Source organism: Ascaphus truei, chromosome 2 (genome assembly GCF_040206685.1).
Source record: "Ascaphus truei isolate aAscTru1 chromosome 2, aAscTru1.hap1, whole genome shotgun sequence".
Classification (NCBI taxonomy): Eukaryota; Metazoa; Chordata; class Amphibia; order Anura; family Ascaphidae; genus Ascaphus; species Ascaphus truei.
In genome coordinates this window covers 173914403-173934523 of record NC_134484.1, presented here as the reverse complement: position 1 = coordinate 173934523, position 20121 = coordinate 173914403, and the positions used below count along the sequence as shown (strand labels likewise).

Below are 20121 nucleotides of genomic sequence, written 5' to 3'. Positions count from 1 at the left end.
GGTGGGTTAAGGGTATAAACATGTGGGGAGGGAGACCCCTAGCTAGCTTTTGAGCTGTACAGCTCAGTTCAGAGCCAGAGAGAAGCTGCAGTGTCCACTCCTGTGCTGGTGTCAGGCCTGGAGCCCTGAGGACATTACAAGGAAGGGGAAACAGGCGATATCTCTGCAAGGAGGTCCCTGCAACTTTGGCCTGCAGGATATCCCCTGTTTCCCCAGTTGGGTATGTGTATTGTGTATATGTATTGGTGTGGATATTCTTTTCCAATAAATACATTTTATAAACTCTTGTGTTTCTGTCTGGCGATATTTATTACTGGTATTAGTCCTGGTCTCCGGTGACAAATGTACCCTGTTTTTTCCACTCCACATTTTTCTATTATTCTGAACATTGAACTTCTAAGGGATTTCTAGAGGCTTGTTTGCCATATATATGGTTTAGCTGTACCAAGGTTCAGGTGGAACACGTGTATGTTTTTATAAATTGCATTTGAATACATTTGTTATTTTTATTATAACACTTTGTTTCTGAGGACCTCGGCCCCAATCATATTTCAGTAATATGGAATAAATGGTTACTTTTTATGGAAGAAGTTTGTCTGTTTGTGGGATTATTCTTTGATAGTGTCCTGGCTTCTGTGTTTACGGGTATTGCCGCCTTTGTTTTAATCATTGCTATGATTTCTTTTAGGGGTTTTAGTTTAAACTTGTGCTGGTGTAATTAAAGTCAAATTACAAACCCCACACAGGCTGAGCTACAAAGACATTTTTAGATAATCTAGTACTGCCCATTTTTAAGGGACCCTACAAAACTCTTTTAAAATCAATATACCTCCAAAACTGGAAATAGTATGGGATTTTCCATTGAAACAGATGATCCACATGACAAAAATAACAAAAGTAGAGGTAATGCATAGAAACAAAATCCATCTTAGTCTATGTATGTGAGTCAGCACCTTCAAAAAGCAATGGGGACAGTCTAGGATATTTGGTCATGGCCTCATAGGTACAGTAAGTCACTAACCTTAGCCCTTATCTTAAATCCCCCGATGTTAACCCCTTATAGTAACACTACCACCTACCCTAAAATCCTTAACCCCTCACACTAAAACCCTTTACCCTAAACCCTTACCCTAACTGATAAAACCCCTACAGTTAACCCCCTAAAAGTTACCTTGTTGTAGAAGCGGCCGAAGGTGCAGGCTCCAGCAGGTGGTCGGCTGTGGCGGAAGGCCCCACTGAGGCAAAAGCTGGCGGGGACGTTATCGTGGCAGGACGGCCATGACCAAATGTCCCACTCCGCAATTGGGATGACCCGGATTGGCTGATTAGCATTTCGTTTGAAATATAGACAGTGGGGTGGTGCCCCTCATACTGGAGTAATTCATTCTTAGTAACCTATTACGTGAACTATGACATTCTATTTCTGTGTTTAGCATGAAAGTGACAAGCATTCTTCTGAAGTGTGTCGTGGATTTAGAATTACAAAACGGTTGTAAATACATTTCAAGGAATTGAAATGCGATTATTATTTTTTACGTGATGGATGCCCATTTCCGCCTGCAGTATTCACAACAATTATGAAATAGTTAGTACTGCCATGAAGTTTATTTCCAAGTAAATCAGTGCACATGCAAATAAAAAATAACATTCTGTGGTATGTGCTTAGAGTTGAGCCACAGCTACTGTATTCTGTAGACAGTAATGCTGAAACAATTATTTGGGGGTAGGGGTGCTGTATATACATAATCAGTAACATATATACATCATCATAATAATAATATATATATACTCAGGGATGGGGGCTGGTAGCACCCCACGCACCCCAGCCCCCGTGGCTGTGGATGTGTGATGTTTTGAGCTGCACATCATGCCGGGACCGATAGTGTTGAGAGCACAAAAGTGTATCTGCTGCTGCTGCTCCTCCTACGCTGGAGCCGGCCTGTATCTCAGTGCGCAGGCACGGGGACGCGGCTCCTGGACTGGGGGAATAATACTTGGTGTCTGAGGCTGGGGAGGCTCAGAGTCATGGGACCCGAAAGAGGAGAGATCTGCAGATAGCAGCACAGCTCAGCCGGCAAAGCAGGGAATCGGGAAAGGTAAAGAAACCCCACTCTAGCACCATTAAACACAACACAACGGGCTTTCCGTTGCTGCTTCTCGCAGACCTTAGTTATGCATAGTGATGCGCACACACAAATTGAGAGCTTCAATCAGACATAGGCAGAGCATGGAAGAGCTGAGTGCAAACAGAATGCTCTGCCCTCCCAGCTACATTAAAATGGATTGCAAAATTGTCTGTAAAGGAAGAGTAACACAGAAGGATGTATTGCTTATTAGACCGTAAGTGCATTGACAGTGCGTTGTTTATGCATTTACAGTACGAAATATATTGTGGCAATAACTTGCTAAAGCTACTGTATGGGTGTCAGTGTAAAAGCTAGATGTAAGGTAGAAGGCACACGTTTAAAAAGTGCAGATGTATTTTGTATGCTCTGGAAACGGATTTTTAAAACTTGACACTCTGTTAAGAGGGAAATCTGAATTAAGTGTAATATGGAAAATACGCTTGATAAACATGTGATGAGTATGTGCCCTTAGTGAGCTAAGGACATTGATGGATAAACAGATGGGGGAGTAGTGGCGTCACTAGTTACGTGCTGTGCAGCTTGGAATTGATTTCAGCACTATGGAGAGCGCTCTGTGAAGCAACAGGACACAAGTGAAGGGCATGGAGGGGGAAAGGACACTTCCTCCCACACACTCACAGATGTACAGAGAAAGGTAGACCGTTTCCTGTAGCTGGGCTGTGCTATATTTACATGTTTTTTTTTCAGACGACGGTACTGCTCACAGAGGCATAGTTCCTGTTTTCTTTTAATACAGTAAGATGATGGTGAGGGCAGGAGTGCAGGAACTACGTTTTTTTTTGGTGGGGGTGCTGTACATACTAAATAAGTAACATGCATACATTACCATCATGTAAAAATGTATAAACTCAAAGGGTGGCTGCAGCATCCTTTCCACCTCCCCCACCCCCTAAGCCATAGCTCCAGTCCCTATGAGTGAGGGTGATTTGCCCTTCGATATGACTTTCACAATTATTTTACTAGTGAAGTACCTTTAGGTATCTTTCAAAGCACTGTTTTTTTTACCCTATTCAGAGAAGATTAAAGTGTTATTTTAGGGATGTGCTTCATCAAGAGCAGAGGGATCTTTGTGGAATGAGAGAAAGGGCAGATGAATTGTGCCTTTTTAGTTTGGCAAATATACATTTAACAAAATGTTCTTCTCAATTATGACATGAAAAGAGTAATTCAATTACATTTTAGATCCTTCCTAAAAAAATTTTTTTGCCATATTTGTTGTGTAAACTTTTCATTATAAAGCAGATATGCAAACATATTGTAATACATATTTTCACTAAAGTTCAGAAGCTTGTGCTGTTCAAACATGAATATATTTCATTTTTAATTCCAGAGAAAAATGCAGAGGATCTGAACGTGAACAATTCCTTGAAATTACAAATTGGCTGTACCACATACAGTACTTCTTTCTCTTGAATGTATATTTGCTACTATGCTTCTAATTTCTTATGTAATGCAAAATCCCTACTGCTATACCCCTTCTGTTTTTTAAATGCTCAAAATAAACATACTGTGGAGCTTTTTTCCATGGTAACTACATTTGCATGAGGATTAGCCATGGTGCACATGCATATTTTAAAGACCTTATTCTGTAATTTTGCTATGCAAAAGTCATACTCTTATTTCCCAGAACCAAATTCTATTACCTTGGAAAATCTGCTTTGGTAATTGCCTTTTTTTTTGGTAAGGAATCCCGACTTAATTCCTAACCTTATTTGTCTGTTTCATTTTATGTGCCCAATGGAGATTTCAGAATACAGCTTCTGGTTGCTATGAGCACAATTGTCAGTACTGAATGTGTATGTGTAGTTGCATGACTGGCTCTTGGGGGAGGAGTGACATAAATGTTAGCTTTCCTCCCACCACTTCCTCCTTGCAGATTTGCTTTAGCAACTCTCTCTGCTTTGCCACATTTCTCATTTTCTGCTTTTCAATATTACCATGTGTTTATTTTTACACATATTTCCCACAATATAAGTAGACGCTATGACCATAGTATATTTTTTATGCTAATAAGTACTAGTATTTTCTGCAGAAAGACTAGTTGTTTAGAAATATCAGAACAACATGTGGTTGCATAATTAAATGATCTAGCATTTTTTTTTTTTTACCTTATATACAGTAACACAAGACATAAAACCTTTTGGCAGTAGTTATATAAAGAAATAAATTTGAATAATTGAGTCAATATATGGTTTAAAGCATCAGTCGCACTTAGCAGCTTATATATAAAGCACTCATCAAACGCATGAAGTTTTCAATGCTTTTTGATTGTATGAGGTATACGTTTATATAACGAGCTGTGCATTTTTGTCAAACCTTAATGCAGATGTGCAAAAGAAATCTCAGAGGTGGGTAAAATGGGGCTATTGAGTTGACTGGCATTAATGCCTAATACTGAATGGTATGAAAAATAAAAAGTAAATAGCACACAAGAACAATGTTTCAAGAGCTTACTGCTCCATTTGCAATGTGCAGGTTATCAGACGAAGGGAGCAGCAAGCTCCTGAAACATTTAGCCTATATAGGGCAGATTTTTGCAACTAAATTATTGTGGAGAGATTTTTATTTTCTCATACTGTGTGTCCTGTGAAAGTTGAGTGAGTCTTTACCACAGCTATACCAACACCCCCAGAATTAAAAACAACAAAAGTGTAAGTTGTGTATCTGTATTAAGATCTGTATTAATATTGCTAATGCTGAATAGTGCTATGGTAAAAACAAGGGAGTAGGAAAACTGGATAGTCATGCTTGCATATCCCCCAAAAGTGGCGTACCAAAGGATGGATTGGATGGTCTAGCCAGAAGTATAAAAAGCACTAATTAAATATTTCCAATGGCAGTGATCTTGTCCTACACACACTATTTTATACCAACTTGGTTCAGTGGTTAAACGGTGATGCTATTAGAGAGTAGCGTCCCATTACATTTGATATCCACACCCCTAGTACTACCTTTTTAATATATATTTTATATATATATATATTTTTTTTTATTATTATTATTTTTTTAACAATACTACATTATTTTTAGAGAAAGGGGTATATGCAAAAAAAAATCCAAACTATGGTACATCTTATTAGCACAGACAATGTTATTGTAGCATAACATTGTGTGAAGTATGTTTTGGTTACTCTGATACAAATCCTGAAATAGGTGTTTAACTCAAGTTAAGAAAGAGAGGAGAGAAACGGTAAATAGCACAATGTTAGTTAACTCATGCTTAATTGTTGCGTTACACCCATCCAAGCCCCGTAAAAGCCCTTTTCTGGGTCTGGATGTGAGTAACGCCAGGTTTAGGTATGACCTAACTAACTTAAGGTTAAGTCCCCACAGAAATTTAATGGACATTTGTGAATATATAATGTTAGAGTAAGGTCTGATTTGGATATCAGTTTCATGTCATTCTCACTTAACGTTACATTATTTACGTTATTTCACATCCATATGAAAGCACAGGCAGGATTCACCGGTCAAACACTTTCCTCTTGAGACGCAGTGGAAGGTTCCGTTAAAATACTATCTTCTTTCTACCACATGCATTCCATGCCATCTTCGTTGTAATATTAATTTAAAGGGTTCACATCCATTGATAACAAATATGTATATACAGTGTGTGTGTGTGTGTGTGTGTGTGTGTGTGTGTGTGTGTGTGTGTGTGTGTGTGTGTGTGTGTGTGTGTGTGTGTGTGTGTGTGTGTGTGTGTGTGTGTGTGTGTGTGTGTGTGTGTGTGTGTGTGTGTGTGTGTGTGTTGCTTATTTTAGTAAGACTGAGATTTTACTTGTATGATTTTTATGGTTGTCTTTTCTTCTGTTGGAATTTAGTTTTTTTATTATTGCTAGATAATTCTTCGATGGATGCTTTGTGATTTTATTTTGTAGATTTTGAGTTTTACATGTTTGTGAATTTGTGTTTGAAATAAAATGGTATAGATGTTAAATATTGGCTGTTAAGAGCATGGTTTTCTAGTTCATACAGTATTCTGCCATCTCTCAGAAACAGGTACGAATAATGGATCAAGCCAGGTTCAGATAAAACACAGCTTTATCACACCTCTGTCAGGAAAGAGAAAATAACAATGAATATAAAGAGTTTTTGATGTAGCATCAGACTGTATGGCTACCGCCCTTACAGCTTTCTCACTAACCTTACTGATTAGCTTGGATCAGTGGGCTGATGAGCAGTACCATAACACCAAACCCAAATTAAGAACTGTGGGTGCTAGGTTGATAAGGTGTATTTTCCCTGTAATGCAGCCACTGCTGTTTTTCCTAGACTTACTATAACCCACTTAATAAAATACAAGACAGTTAGAACATTAGATTAATCTATGTTATCACATGTAATGCGTTACAAAGGTTAGCATATGCTAATTTAGTAGCCATTACAATATGCGTGGCATATGCTATTTCTGATTATTCTGTAGCAATTGTTATCCTGGATAGTTGTAACATACTGTAGAAGTCTGAAAAGATTAAAAGAAAAAGCAAACATTTCACTTAAGTTAATTTATCTAACCCTTGTAATTCTTTCTCTGCCCTGGAATAAACTAAATAAGCCCTACAACTACAGTATAAAATACATTTTAATATTTCAGTAATTGATACGTCTATGCATAAAAGCCTTGAAAAAATGCGGGTCATGTCTCTACTTTTGCTTTACTAATTAGGTAACAATGACACCTGTTTAGCCCATTTTTTTTTTATCACCACCACAACAGACAGGAGCTCAGAAAATGGGTGTAACTACTGGTAGTGGCACTATCTTTTAAGTGGGATAACCAAATTATATTGTACTGTAACTATTATGTTGTATGATATTTGTTTCAGTAGAATATGAAGGAGAGAAGGAACCCAATATAGCACTCAGGTTCACACTCTGGTGGTGAGTGAATGATTTAAAAACATAATCTTTATTAAACAACAATTATAAAATATTGGTCGAACGACGTACTAAGGGTGGGTTGATCCTAAATAAAGAACACCATATTGGCTCTGGATCAAAATAATTAGTGTGTGCCAGATGATTTTAATAAACCACTGGTACTGAGTTCGCACAGTATTCCTGATGCGGACCTGTGTGGTAGGTGATTATTCCAGGTGTGTCCGGGTAAGTACTGAGATTGCAGGTCACAGAGATATAATATATAAGGTACTTAATGGTAAGCGTGACCTAACTGATAGACATAAAAAACAAATACACTATGTATATCAGTGGTAGTATAGTGCAATCAGCTAAGCTCCTCAATGGAGAAGTGTGTGTGCCCCTATCAGTGTCAGAATGACCTAAGGTTAACCCTCTGCGTGCTATACTTCAGGGGTGTGTGGACCTATATATACCAGCGTGGTAGGAGTCAGAGGTAAGTATCCTGACTAAGGTCATAAGGGTCAGTATCCCAATCTGGGAGACGCTGATGATGGGGGGCAGGCTGGTGACTCACAATAAACAGAGTGATTTTTATTGAAGCTGAAGGAACCTCACGGATGGTATGCAGCACCCCAACACTGCAGGGCAGCTGCAGTATGCTGAAGGTACGTTCCCTCAGTACTGTTATGCCGGAACACTATCCCTATAAACACCTTCAGGAGGCTAAGAGTGACCGTCGGGGCACTTTTGTCCTGTATTAAAACGCACTCGCAGACTACCGCATTAACTCGCGGTCTCTGAGAATCATGAGGAGGCAGTCCTGATCTGCGCGTGCACGTGTATACTGAGTGCACGCGCAGATCAGGACTGCCTCCTCATGAATACTGTGCGAACTCAGTACCAGTGGTTTATTAAAATCATCTGGCACACACTAATTATTTTGATCCAGAGCCAATATGGTGTTCTTTATTTAGGATCAACCCACCCTTAGTACGTCGTTCGACCAATATTTTATAATTGTTGTTTAATAAAGATTATGTTTTTAAATCATTCACTCACCACCAGAGTGTGAACCTGAGTGCTATATTGGGTTCCTTCTCTCCTTCATATTCTACAGTTTACACCCAAGCACCGTTCATATCATTTTTTCACCGCAAGAGGCTGCAGCAGGGGTTCCCCTACTATTTCTTTCTGATATTTGTTTCAGGCATTTGCTGTGCCTTAAAAATTAGTGGCCAACACTATATACAATGTTATCATTTCCCAGTATTACTAATTATTACAGTATACCAGCATTATGATTTTTTTTTTTTAACTTATTTCTTGGTGACATATTGCAAGTTTTCAACTTTAGCGTTTCATTTCTGATTTCCATAATCATCTGTGAAGCCATTGAAACTATTCCACTGACTCAATTTTTGGGGGACTTGTGGTATTATGCCTCACACAGTGATAGTGCGGATCGAGGCACTGTCGCATAGAAACTTCCATTGAAGTCACTGGGAATTGCCGTGCAATAGTGCAGCAATCAGCACTGTCGCAGTTTAACAGCCCTTTGGTATATCAAAAATTAAAAATAGCATGAAGTTAACAAAAATATAGTTCAAGAGAATGGGATCAGCAAGTCAAATGGTAGCAATAAAGTTAGAGACACAAATGTTGTGTTGTAAATTGCAGAGCTCTTCTTTACTATGCAGATGTACTGTAGTGCATGAGCTTTTCAGACTTTCACAGATCTCGTCTTCAGATGTGACTGCAGGTTATCAAAAACCATGAACCATATAAAATGTATCTTAGATTTGTCATGTTCATCCATTATGAGGTATCAATATCTACAAAAGAGTCTTTGTAAAGTTTACCAGTTAGTGTGTTCACTCATTTGTTTAGATCAACAAGTATTTAATCTTTGGATAACCTGTAACTGAAGAGCCATGGTATTATTTATTAGTGCTTTTGTGACATTTTGGTGATTCATATAATTTCAGTTCATAAGAATGAGTTCGTGTGCTGATATCTGTGGGTCCAAACAACCTCAAAATACTCCTGAAGGAGGATACCATCGTTATGGAGTTCGGTCCTACCTGCACCAGTTTTATGAGGACTGCACAGCTTCAATCTGGGAATATGATGATGATTTTCAGATTCAGAGATCGCCTAGCAGGTGGAGCTCTGCTTTCTGGAAGGTACATAAATACGTTTAATTACGTTTAGTTACTCAAAGTCTATGAGGTTTTGGTGGTCCTGATGCTTTATCACTGTTTAGTAAAATAATGGCTGTTAATCTATCAGTTTGATCCAGTCACAGATCAGACATATTGTGCATCAGTAAAGTCTTCTTACAGTACTTCCTACCAACTCAAGGAAGGAAACATAAATCAACAAATTTGGCTTTGGAATAAACTAGATCACTAACTGGTTTTATTAAGCAGAACTAAAAGACACTGTGTCAGTATATTATTTCATTTTGCTTGCTAAACTTGTCAGCTACTTTTCTGTAAAGTGATTCACACATACTGTACATTTATTTTTGTACAAAGCACACAATGCTTCTGCTTCACCCAGTCTTACCCTAACTTTATTTTACCACAGCAATTTTGTGTAAGTAGATATCCCTAGGCCTAGAGCATCAAGGATGGTAAAGTCCTAAAGGATAATGGCATAGACTCAAAGGGGTTAAAATACAGAATAAACACCCTACCACTAGAAAAATTACACACCCTGCATGCCAAAAAGACTTGTAAGGCATTACTTGTCAAGGTCTTACTAATATCTATAGCAAACAAAGGATTAATGCCATGCCCCACCACTAGAGGGGGCAAACCAGTATATACCCTCTCTAGGGCACCTACCCTCATTCCAACCCTAACAAACTCCACCCACTGCACCATAACACACTTAATAACTCCTCCTTCTGGGAATGACTTACAACCAACCCTATTGGCCAAAGCTGGCTAATAATACTGTAGGTCACTGAACATAATATAACAAACGTAACCACATTTAAAACAATCATTACAATATAAATCAAGTGGTCCTTAACCACTTCAGTGCCAATGAGACTACTTAGGCCATCACAACTAGGCCACTGCCAAAAAACATAAAGAAATTTAAAATAAAACTTCACTAATTGATTGCCCAATAATAAAAAAAAAATTTAAACGCCCAAATGCTATTAAAAAACAAAGGCGGCCTACAACATGTTATAATAATAATAGCATGTTCTTGTATAGCGCTGCTAGTTTTATGTAGTGCTTTACAGAGACATTTTGCAGGCACAAGTCCCTGCCCCGTGAGCTTAGAATCTATGATTTTGGTGCTTAAGGCACAGGGAGATAAAGTGACTTGCCCAAGGTCACAAGGAGCCGACACTGGGAATTGAACCAGGCTCCCCTGCTCTAAACTCTCTGTGCAAGTCAGTGTCTTTACTCACTGAACCACTCCCTCCTAATACAAAACCAGATCGCCCTCTCTAATCTCATGACATCCATGTTCCCCAACGACCAATCCTCAACTTTAATAGAGCTCCATGCTCCTCTTTTAATAGAAGAATAATCCTCTTGGTGTATTACTTTAATATTTTCTTCATTATCTTCATATTAGGAAACTTCAAAAGTAATTAAAAGTTGTACTTCAATCACTGATTCTATGTTGGCTAGTCTAAACTTGCCTATGTATATACTGTAGTGACCATTCTACAGTTGTGTGAAAAAGAAAGTACACCCTCTTTGAATTCTATGGTTTTACATATCAGGACATAATAACAATCATCTGTTCCTTAGAAGGTCTACAAATTAGGTAAATAAAACCTCAGATGAACAACAACACATGACATATTACACCGTGTCATGATTTATTTAACAAAAATAAAGCCAAAATGGAGAAGCCATGTGAAAAACTAAGTACACCTTATGATTCAATAGCTTGTAGAACCACCTTAAGCTGCAATAACTTGAAGTAATCGTTTTCTGTATGACTTTATCAGTCTCTCATATCGTTGTGGAGGAATTTTGGCCCATTCTTCTTTACAACGTTACTTCACTTCATTGAGGTTTGTGAGCATTTGTTTATGCACAGCTCTCTTAAGGTCCAGCCACAGCATTTCAGTCGGGTTGATGTCTGGACTTTGACTGGGCCATTGCAACACCTTGATTCTTTTCTTTTTCAGCCATTGTGTTGTAGATTTGCTGGTGTGCTTGGGATCATTGTCCTGTTGCATGACCCAATTTCGGCCAAGCTTTAGCTGTCGGACAGATGGCCTCACATTTGACTCTAGAATACGTTGGTATATAGAGGAGTCCATGGTCGACTCAATGACTGCAAGGTTCCCATGTCCTGTGGCTGCAAAATAAGCCCAAATCATCACCCCTCCACCACCGTACTTGACAGTTGGTGTGAGGTGTTTGTGCTGATATGTTGTGTTTGGTTTTCACCAAACGTGGCGCTGTGCATTATGGCCAAACTTCTCCACTTTGGTCTCGTATGTCCAAAGGAAATTGTTCCAGAAGTCTTGTTGTTTGTTCAGATGCAACTACTCAAACCTAAGCCGTGCTGCCATGTTCTTTTTAGAGAGAAGAGGCTTTCTCCTGGCAACCCTTCCAAACAAACCATAATTGTTCAGTCTTTTTCTAATTGTACTGACATGAACTTTAACATTTAACATGCTAAATGAGGCCTGTAGAGTCTGAGATGTAACGCTTGGGTTTTTTGCAATTTCTCTGAGCATTGCACGGTCTGACCTTGGGGTGAATTTGTTGGGACGTCCATTCCTGGGAAGATTGGCAACTGTCTTGAATGTTTTCCACTTTTGAATAATCTTTCTCACTGTAGAATGATGGACTTTAAATTGTTTGGAAATGGCCTTATAACACTTCCCAGATTGATGGGCAGCAATAATTGCTTCTCTAAGATCATTGCTGATGTCTTTCCTCCTTGGCATTGTGTTAACACACACCTGAATGCTCCAGGCCTGCAAACTGCTAAAACTTCGGCTTTTATAGAGGTGGTCACACTTGCTGATAATCAATTAATCAAGGACATTTGATTAGCAGCACCAGTCTGCTACTTGGCATCTTAATTCCTATGGAAGCAGTAAGGGTGTACTTAGTTTTTCACACATAGCTTCTCCATTTTGGCTTTATTTTTGTTAAATAAATCATGACACAGTGTAATATGTCATCTGTTGTTGTTCAACTGAGGTTGTATTTACCTAATTTTAAGACCTGCTAAGGAACAGATGATTGTTTTTATGTCCTGATATGTAAAACCATAGCATTCAAAGAGGGTGTACTTTCTTTTTCACACAACTGTATACATAGGCAAGATAGGCCTATCTCCAGCCTGGTGTACTGTAGGTGATACAAATCGGCGATATTTGTTGGCGAGAGCTTGATTTGGAGTTTAGGAAATAGCATGTTAATAACTAATGTGGCGTTAATTACTCATTTGCATACACCATGTTAAAAATATAATTGATATATCAACACTGTAAATAGAAAAGCTAGATAAACACCGAAAACTCAAATTTGTTCATTTATTGGAACTAGTGAATCTAGACCAATAGAGATAATTTAAAAAGTTCCTAAGTGGCTGATCACATTCAAATTACGGGGAGATTTCAGTCGATTACCACGACATCCATTGGAGCTTTATTGAATAATTATTATCTCCCAATATCCACACATCAACATTCCGGTTTTATTTTATTTTTTTAAATGCCTCACTGTGAAAATATTTTAATCGTTTTCTGTTTTGGAGAAATGTGGTTGACCTTTTCTCCGTGGCCTATTGAAGATTGCCATCATGGGCATCATGATTGAGCCTTTGAAGTCTAAAATTGCAAAGCTAATAATGAAACAACCATTCAAAATGGCAGAGAATGTGTTAAATTATTAGAGCTTTCACTTTATACTATTTATAGTATATATTTCTACATGGAACTGCCAGTTCAAATAGCTGTAATCATGATTACAGAGCCACTTGTTGATTATGCTGAGTTGGTAAATGTATTAAGAAGACTTAACCCTTTGCGGTCCAATTAATTTTTACTAAGTGCGCCAGCAGGTCTAATTTAGTTTTCGGGAAAAAAACCCACATATAGCTAAACTCTGTTATAGCGCGATCCGCACACACACTGTGCGCACTCGCACCGCACCCTGCGCGCGCACAGTCGCACCGCACCCTGCGCGTGCACAGTCGCACCGCGCACACTTGCACCGCACCCTGCGCGCACACCGTGCGCTCTCGCACCCTGTGCGCGCACTCGCACCACGCGCACTCGCACCTGCACCGCGCACTCGCACTTTGGTGCGGGGCTGGGGGGGTCAATGCGGCTGCTGGGAGAAGTGTGCGGCTGCCAGTGCCACAATCCAGCTCTTCCCCTCTCCTCCCTCCTCCGATCCGACATTGGACCGCAAGCAGAAAAATATTTTGTCTGATACATTCCGACCTTCGACCGAAAAGGGTTAATAGATTCTTGGTCATTTTCACTGGTTTTAAAGATTATTAGCACTGACATGCATCAAATTGTTCCTTCCCTTGAATTTGTTTCCTATCTGTCTCCAATTTTACATCAAATGTATCCTTTGAAATCACTTTATAAATCAGTGAACACAAATATCAAGTAAAAATGATGAGCCATAGGAAACATGAGTAAAACCAAAATCAATTCTACTCACCATGCTCTTAGGCTCTTGTTCTATATGTTCTGCTGCCATCTTCCACTTACTTAGAAAGATGTTAACTTCATTCGTTCCCAACATATTGTTATGGGGCAAATATGCAGAGCAGAATTTTTTGATGAAGTTCGCTTACCAGGCGAAATTCACTGAAATGGGTAAGTTTACCAAACATTAAAAGGTCAATATGCAAGGTCACGTGGCTATTTATACGGTATACGACCATTTGCTGTCCTTTTCTTAAAATTCTGTTGAAAACTGGAAAAATGATGGTGAAAATGTTCTTCTTAAGTGTGTTTTTGCAAATTTCCAAGTGTAATTTTGTAATAAAAAAAATGAGCAAAATACAAAATGCAAGAAACTCATTAAAAAGTTGGATAGTACATTTGAAGACATTTGCACTTCTCTAGTGTTGATAGATGTGACTAAGTTTATCATGCTAATTTGACTATGCAAATAATTTTGAGTATTTACATCATCAACATTCATTTACACACAGAGGACATTACTCCTTTCCCGTCATATGTTATCTTTATCAGCAGTGTAGTCTGCGGCTCATTGAAGGATCATTGTTTTTGACTGAAATCACCCAAGTACCTAAAACCTATTCTATAAATATTATTTTATACATATCAATCAGTCATGTTTTGTATTTGTTTTTGTCATCACTTACTATAGTAACTAACTGTTGACTTTTGCTTTTTTTAATCATAAAGCATTAGAACATATTAGTGGGCTCAAAGAAAAGGATTAAATAATTATTCCTGTTACACCTTGTTTATTCCATTGACATGATACCATTTATTTCCACAAACCCACGAATAGGAAAAAAGATAAGGTGATCAGCCAATTTAAACGGCATTTATATTTTGCTTATTAATTATGCTGGTAATTCATTGTGCAACCTTTCTTTTTAGGTCGGACTCATATTGGGCACTGTCCTCATGCTGACAGGTTTAACGGTACTTGCAGTTGGTTTTCTGGTGCCACCCAAAATCGAAGCGTTTGGTGAAGATGATTTTGTTGTTGTGGATAGCCATGCCATTCAGTTTAATGGAGCACTTGATATTTGTAAGTTGTCAGGTGCCATTTTGTTTTGCATTGGAGGAACTACATTGGCAGCCTGTCTCTTGATGTCTGCCTTTGCTAAAAGTTACTCCAAAGAAGAAAAGTATCTTCAACAAAAATTTAAAGAGAGAATAGCAGACCTAAAAGCTCATGTACACCCCGTGACAAAGGCCCCAGCTCCAGGAGAATCAAAGATACCTGTCACTTTGTCAAAAGTTCAAAATGTTCAACCTTCATCTGAAACCTGACATTTACCCTTCAGTGTAAACGCAATTAAATGGAAAAGGTCAGCTTTTGTGATTGTTATAGTGAAAGTCTTATTTTGCAGTACAGTCTAACTGTACTTGGTTGAAAAATATATGAATAGCGTTAATAATAGCAAAAATGTGAAAAGATCATGAGTTCTCATGTGTTATTATTGGAAGCTTACAGTACCTTGCCTAAGTGGTAAACTTTCTAAATTCCATGCAGCTGGTAACGTACAGTATGCCTCATAAATGGTTCCTAATATAACCACAGCAAATGCGGTTTGTGTTGTACTTTTTTTCTTCTTACTATCCCTAGAAAATCATGTTATCTTAAAGTCCAGAACTCAGTGAGAAAAGAAAAGAATTCTTTGAAATAAATATCAATTATCTATGAAAAGTGACGCACATCTTAAAAATATCATTGTGAGGACTTTGACTGTGTGGTTTGACTTTGTATTGTTAAATGTAAATTCGCTCTCACAAACGTGTTGATAGATTTTTACACGTTCACTTCATTTTTTTCTTTTTCACTTCATTGTTAACGTTTTCAGAGTAATGTTTGTGGTTGTCACTATAATCTTGACATTTGCTTCTGTAGCATTCTGTCCCATTTGATGAGTGTTCCGTTGCACAATCATGCAGCAACCAGATACAGCAGGTGAGACTAAAATCTAGGTTTACAATGGGCAGAAACATCAAGGAGATAGCCATTTTAAACATTACTCAAGAAATTACAAACAGTATTATGTCATTTTTCTTGGACTGGAATTTAGAGAGTTGACCCCCATATTGTATTGTATCATTTCTGTAGCTTATAATGCATATTTGGTTGTTACTTCATTGCTTCAAACAGTTGTCAAAGCTCAAGGAATACTGGTGCACACCATTGTGCTAAATGCCATCCTAATATTTGCAGATTTTAGACTTCTAAATAATCAGTGAGGGACTAAAGCTTAACGTTTAAAAGGCAGCTTTATACCCCTTCAGATTTTTGATAAAGTAATACTAATGCAGTATTTTTATATAAAAGAAGTAGAGTTTTAAGAGTATTAAAAGTCCTAAAAAAATAGAAAATGGAGACATGACCACTGGACTACTTCCTGTAAGCCTATAGCATGCTTAAGCCTCATGGATTACATCACTGATTACCGGAAGTAAACAGCAACCATTGTGGTTATTTCTGTTCAAGGTCAACTGCTACTTCATGAGGCAGTAGACCAAAAAGTAGATCATCTTAAAGAATACCACACTGGAATTCAAAAGATATATATAAAAAAAAACCTTTAAATCACCCAGGTCACTCCATGTGAGTCAACTACTCACAAAAATGATTATTTTAGCCTCATTTGCTATAACTACTGTTACTTATGAAAATGAGTGCTTACAGTATATCATTAGACACTCAATAGTTTACAGTCGCAGCAAAAATCTGCACTTCATCACAGTCCATCAACCAATGCAGATGCTGTGCACTTCATTGTTTAATGATGTGCAAAATGCAACATTTTCATCTCTTCCCCTGTAACTGCAATACGTCAGTGAATAAACGGGAAGCTACTGAAACAGAAAATATAATCTAAAGTACTAATTTTTTTAGACAGTAACTTTAATTTCCTGTCACAATAGTTCAGTCGTGTACTGCTGAAAAGGTTGTTTCATGAAAGCTTTTGCTCTGGGGCAAAATGACCTCACGTGCATTAATGAAAATATACTAGTTTTCGACTTCTACAGTATCCATCATCTAGTGAAGCAAATGCGAAAACAACTGTACTAAAATAAACAGCATACTTAAAGCTACGTTGAAAGTTTCCCCTTAAATTCAATGTCCTTTATGAAATTTTAAACGTGAGTAGAGATGTGCAAACCAGTCCCAGCTTTCTTCATTCATCTTTTTTTAAGCAATTTGCAAATTCAGCAGAATTCTTGAAATGTTCTGAGCAAAGGCTGTTTGTTTTGTAGAATTCAAAGAAGAATACTACTCAATTCAATACTACTCAATTTATTAATGCGAACAAGGATGTAGCAGAGATTATAACCCCCATTTACGCACAAAATAACATGTGTTATGTCCTTAACCATTGTTTTCACACAACGCATTGCATTAACGGGCAATAACCTCTGCTGCATCTATAATTTTTCAAAGCTGACCAAATTTCACCTGTATGTTCACAAATATTCAGCTACTATTTTCACTAAATATTTGCAAAACTTGGTGTTAAAGTGCTCTTTAAGTAAGATGTTCACATTTGGTGATTTCTGGGAACGTTTCAGACATTTGCACATATTTAACTATCTGTACATGGGAGTGTATGGCGGGTTGCAGTCTAAACAAATTCTTGGCTTGTAGCTGAAAGTTCTAATGCAGTTTACTATTCGCCCAACTTTCCAGCCAGGTATACCCCCTTAGTGCCATATTTACAAAGGGACTTTAAATTAAATTTGTTGTGTTTCCCATTAGGAAAATTAAAACAATTAAGAAAAAGTTAAAACAAATATGCAAAGGTACAAACCCATACTATGTATAATTTTTGGAAAACGTGCTGCCATATGTGAAGTATATGTATAAAAATAAGTAATAATAAATGTTTTTGTACTGCTCCCTTGTATCCCATTTCCAACAGTGCAGTAAAATCTACACTTACTGTAATACTTATGTTGACCTTTTAATAAACGAAATGTATAAATGTGATTGTTATATTTTTATAGCCATAGTACTTAACCCCTTTACATAATATACTGTAGGTTATTTTATTGAAGAATTACAACATTACACTTTTGTCAAAGGAAGTGATCAACCAAACATGACCTCCATCGTCACTGTTAAAACTTGTCCAAAAATATTATCAAAATCATGACTTTCAAATCAACTACCGAATTCGACTATATATTTTTATTTTATTGGGTAGGCGTGGGACACAATTTTACTGTAGTTATACTATTTTTGTGTCTGTTTTCTTTCAAAGTTCAATATATATTTTTAATTAGCTTTTATCTGTCATTCGACATGAACGTAGCTACAATAGCAGTAGACTAGTTGTCAGATAATTCACCTGCAGACACTGAATAATGTTTATACGCCGCCTCCATTGGCTATAAAAATCATGGACATAGATGTTAATTGTAAACTTGAATAACAAAAGAACCAATGATCTAGTGGACAAGCTTGATTTTACATATCTCCCTAAATTGTGAAATGTTCTCTGAAGCAGGTTTCATGATGTCAGGACAGATTGAAGAGTCCTTGTCCAGCTGCAACATAAATGAGAAAAAAAATGAGATGTACCCAATGTTTGCTGTAGAGGTTCACATGATTTGTAGCTGCCATCTTTATTGCCTGAAATAAAGGATTACTAAGCAATGTTAACTTGTTTGAAATTCTTTAACCTACAGTGTGTGTGTGTGTGTGTGTGTGTGTGTGTGTGTGTGTGTGTGTGTGTGTGTGTGTGTGTGTGTGTGTGTGTGTGTGTGTGTGTGTGTGTGTGTGTGTGTGTGTGTGTGTGTGTGTGTGTGTGTGTGTGTCTATACAGCATATGTATGAATACAGTATTTGTTTGGAGAAACCTATGTTAGTTCTCTCAATGTGCAAAGGTTTAGTATATACTTATGAGTTGTTCACTTTGAACACAGACTTATCTATTTGGCTAACACCACCATATTACCATTTCTGACTATTATAGCAAACAAAGGATCTTGCCCTTACTTTCTAATTCTGATAACATTTCATGGTGACATTTTCCCGTAGGGTTTGTTTTTTTAAATGAAAAAATACGTGAAGTATTTTGAAAAATATTTATATTGTTATATTTTTAAAGCCATACTAATGGAGCATTGGAATGGCTGCAACATTTTTTTTATTCCCTAACTAAATCGGTGTGTATAGGACGACACATGGCATTTCTTGTGCATTTCACTGTTATGCTTTCCGACAGCTGCTTTGTAAATGTAACCCCCCCCCCCTGCCATACTTTTAGGGAGATTACATCAGTGTTTGTATTTGGCTCCTCAGTATGGGTTGCCTTGACTCAGGGTGCTGGATTCAGGTGGCTGGGCGATGAAGTAGCAGGAATGGAATACAATGGGCCCCAGGAACTTTTGTAATACAACAGTCTTTTATTTGTGTGCCCAGGCACGGGAACCACTCACACGCAAATGACAACTTTGTACTGGTTTTATAACAGACGTACATAAATACGGTGCTTCCATTAGTATCCACTCTTAATGCTCAAATACAGGTGCAATTACTTGGTTTCTCCACTGATGTGGGACCTGGCCCTTCTTGGTTGCTAATCATTATCATTATTACAGGGCCCATACAGGAATCATGGCGGGTTCTTTGCAAGTGACCACATTACTTTTGACCTGTTTGGGAACTGCCATTTCCATACAGACTTGAGAGGATTATTAATGCGGATCTGCAGATAGAGAAGATCCACTGACACACAGGATCCCTCTTTCCTGAGGCGCTTTGTTGCATGCCGTCTTCCTATCTTGTACATATGTTGGACTCCATTAGCCTTCTCGGATACCAACTTAGATGGGTACTGTCCCTATCTACAACATAATAAAGCAGGAGAGCCTGTCTGTGCTATTACTTCATGAACATTCCCATCTACTCTACCCGAAGCTCCTCTCCTCTTGACCTTCGGGAAACAGACTTCAAGACCCATCCCCCTATCTTTTATATCCCTTCTGACATCAGTATTCCCATGGTAACACACTATTAACTCCTCAGCAATATGGTTACCCAATTGAGGGGTGGGGGTTACACTCTCCCCTAACTAAACTTAATGTTTCCCCCCAACATTGCATAGGCACAGATTAAAAACGCCAGAATACACATATATACATTTAGTCATATACAGTCTATATTAGCTAATAACTTCACATACAATTGTATTCAGACATATATTCAGACATACATATATTCAGACTTTTGCGCTTAACTTTATCCAGGTAACTGCGCCATACACAAAAATTTATTTACCCTGTCCTGATTTACCATAAGTAGGGTATGCCCATACTGAGAAATATAAACCTTAGCTTTACATTGTAACCAGTGACTGTGATGGTGGGAGTAGCCAGCCTTCATAATAAAGGTGAAGCCTGGCTAGCTACCCCTAA

At 37.9% G+C, this 20121-nt stretch overlaps 1 protein-coding gene across 2 annotated transcripts; it reads left to right on the top strand.

Annotated features, from left to right (window-relative positions):
* Window positions 1-1864: 1864 nt before the first annotated feature.
* On the top strand, window positions 1865-18364 carry NRSN1 (neurensin 1). Of its 2 annotated transcripts, none has more exons than XM_075585597.1 (3): window positions 1865-2096; window positions 8996-9193; window positions 14602-18364. In XM_075585597.1, the coding sequence occupies exons 2-3, from the start codon at window positions 9005-9007 to the stop codon at window positions 14998-15000; spliced, it is 588 nt and encodes a 195-aa protein (XP_075441712.1). In that variant the 5' UTR covers window positions 1865-2096; window positions 8996-9004; the 3' UTR covers window positions 15001-18364. The 2 variants fall into 2 exon arrangements, with proteins under 2 accessions (XP_075441712.1, XP_075441713.1); XM_075585598.1 differs by lacking the exon at window positions 1865-2096 and adding an exon at window positions 2637-2781.
* The last annotated feature ends 1757 nt before the right edge of the window (window positions 18365-20121 follow it).

What these genes read in the sequence shown, in the direction of transcription:
- NRSN1 (XM_075585597.1), top strand. Translation starts at nt 9,005, where the DNA reads ATGAGTTCGTGTGCTGATATCTGTGGGTCCAAACAACCTCAAAATACT. An exon ending in GGAGCTCTGCTTTCTGGAAG is followed by an intron (nt 9,194 to 14,601) that starts GTACATAAATAC and finishes CTTTCTTTTTAG; the next exon opens with GTCGGACTCATATTGGGCAC.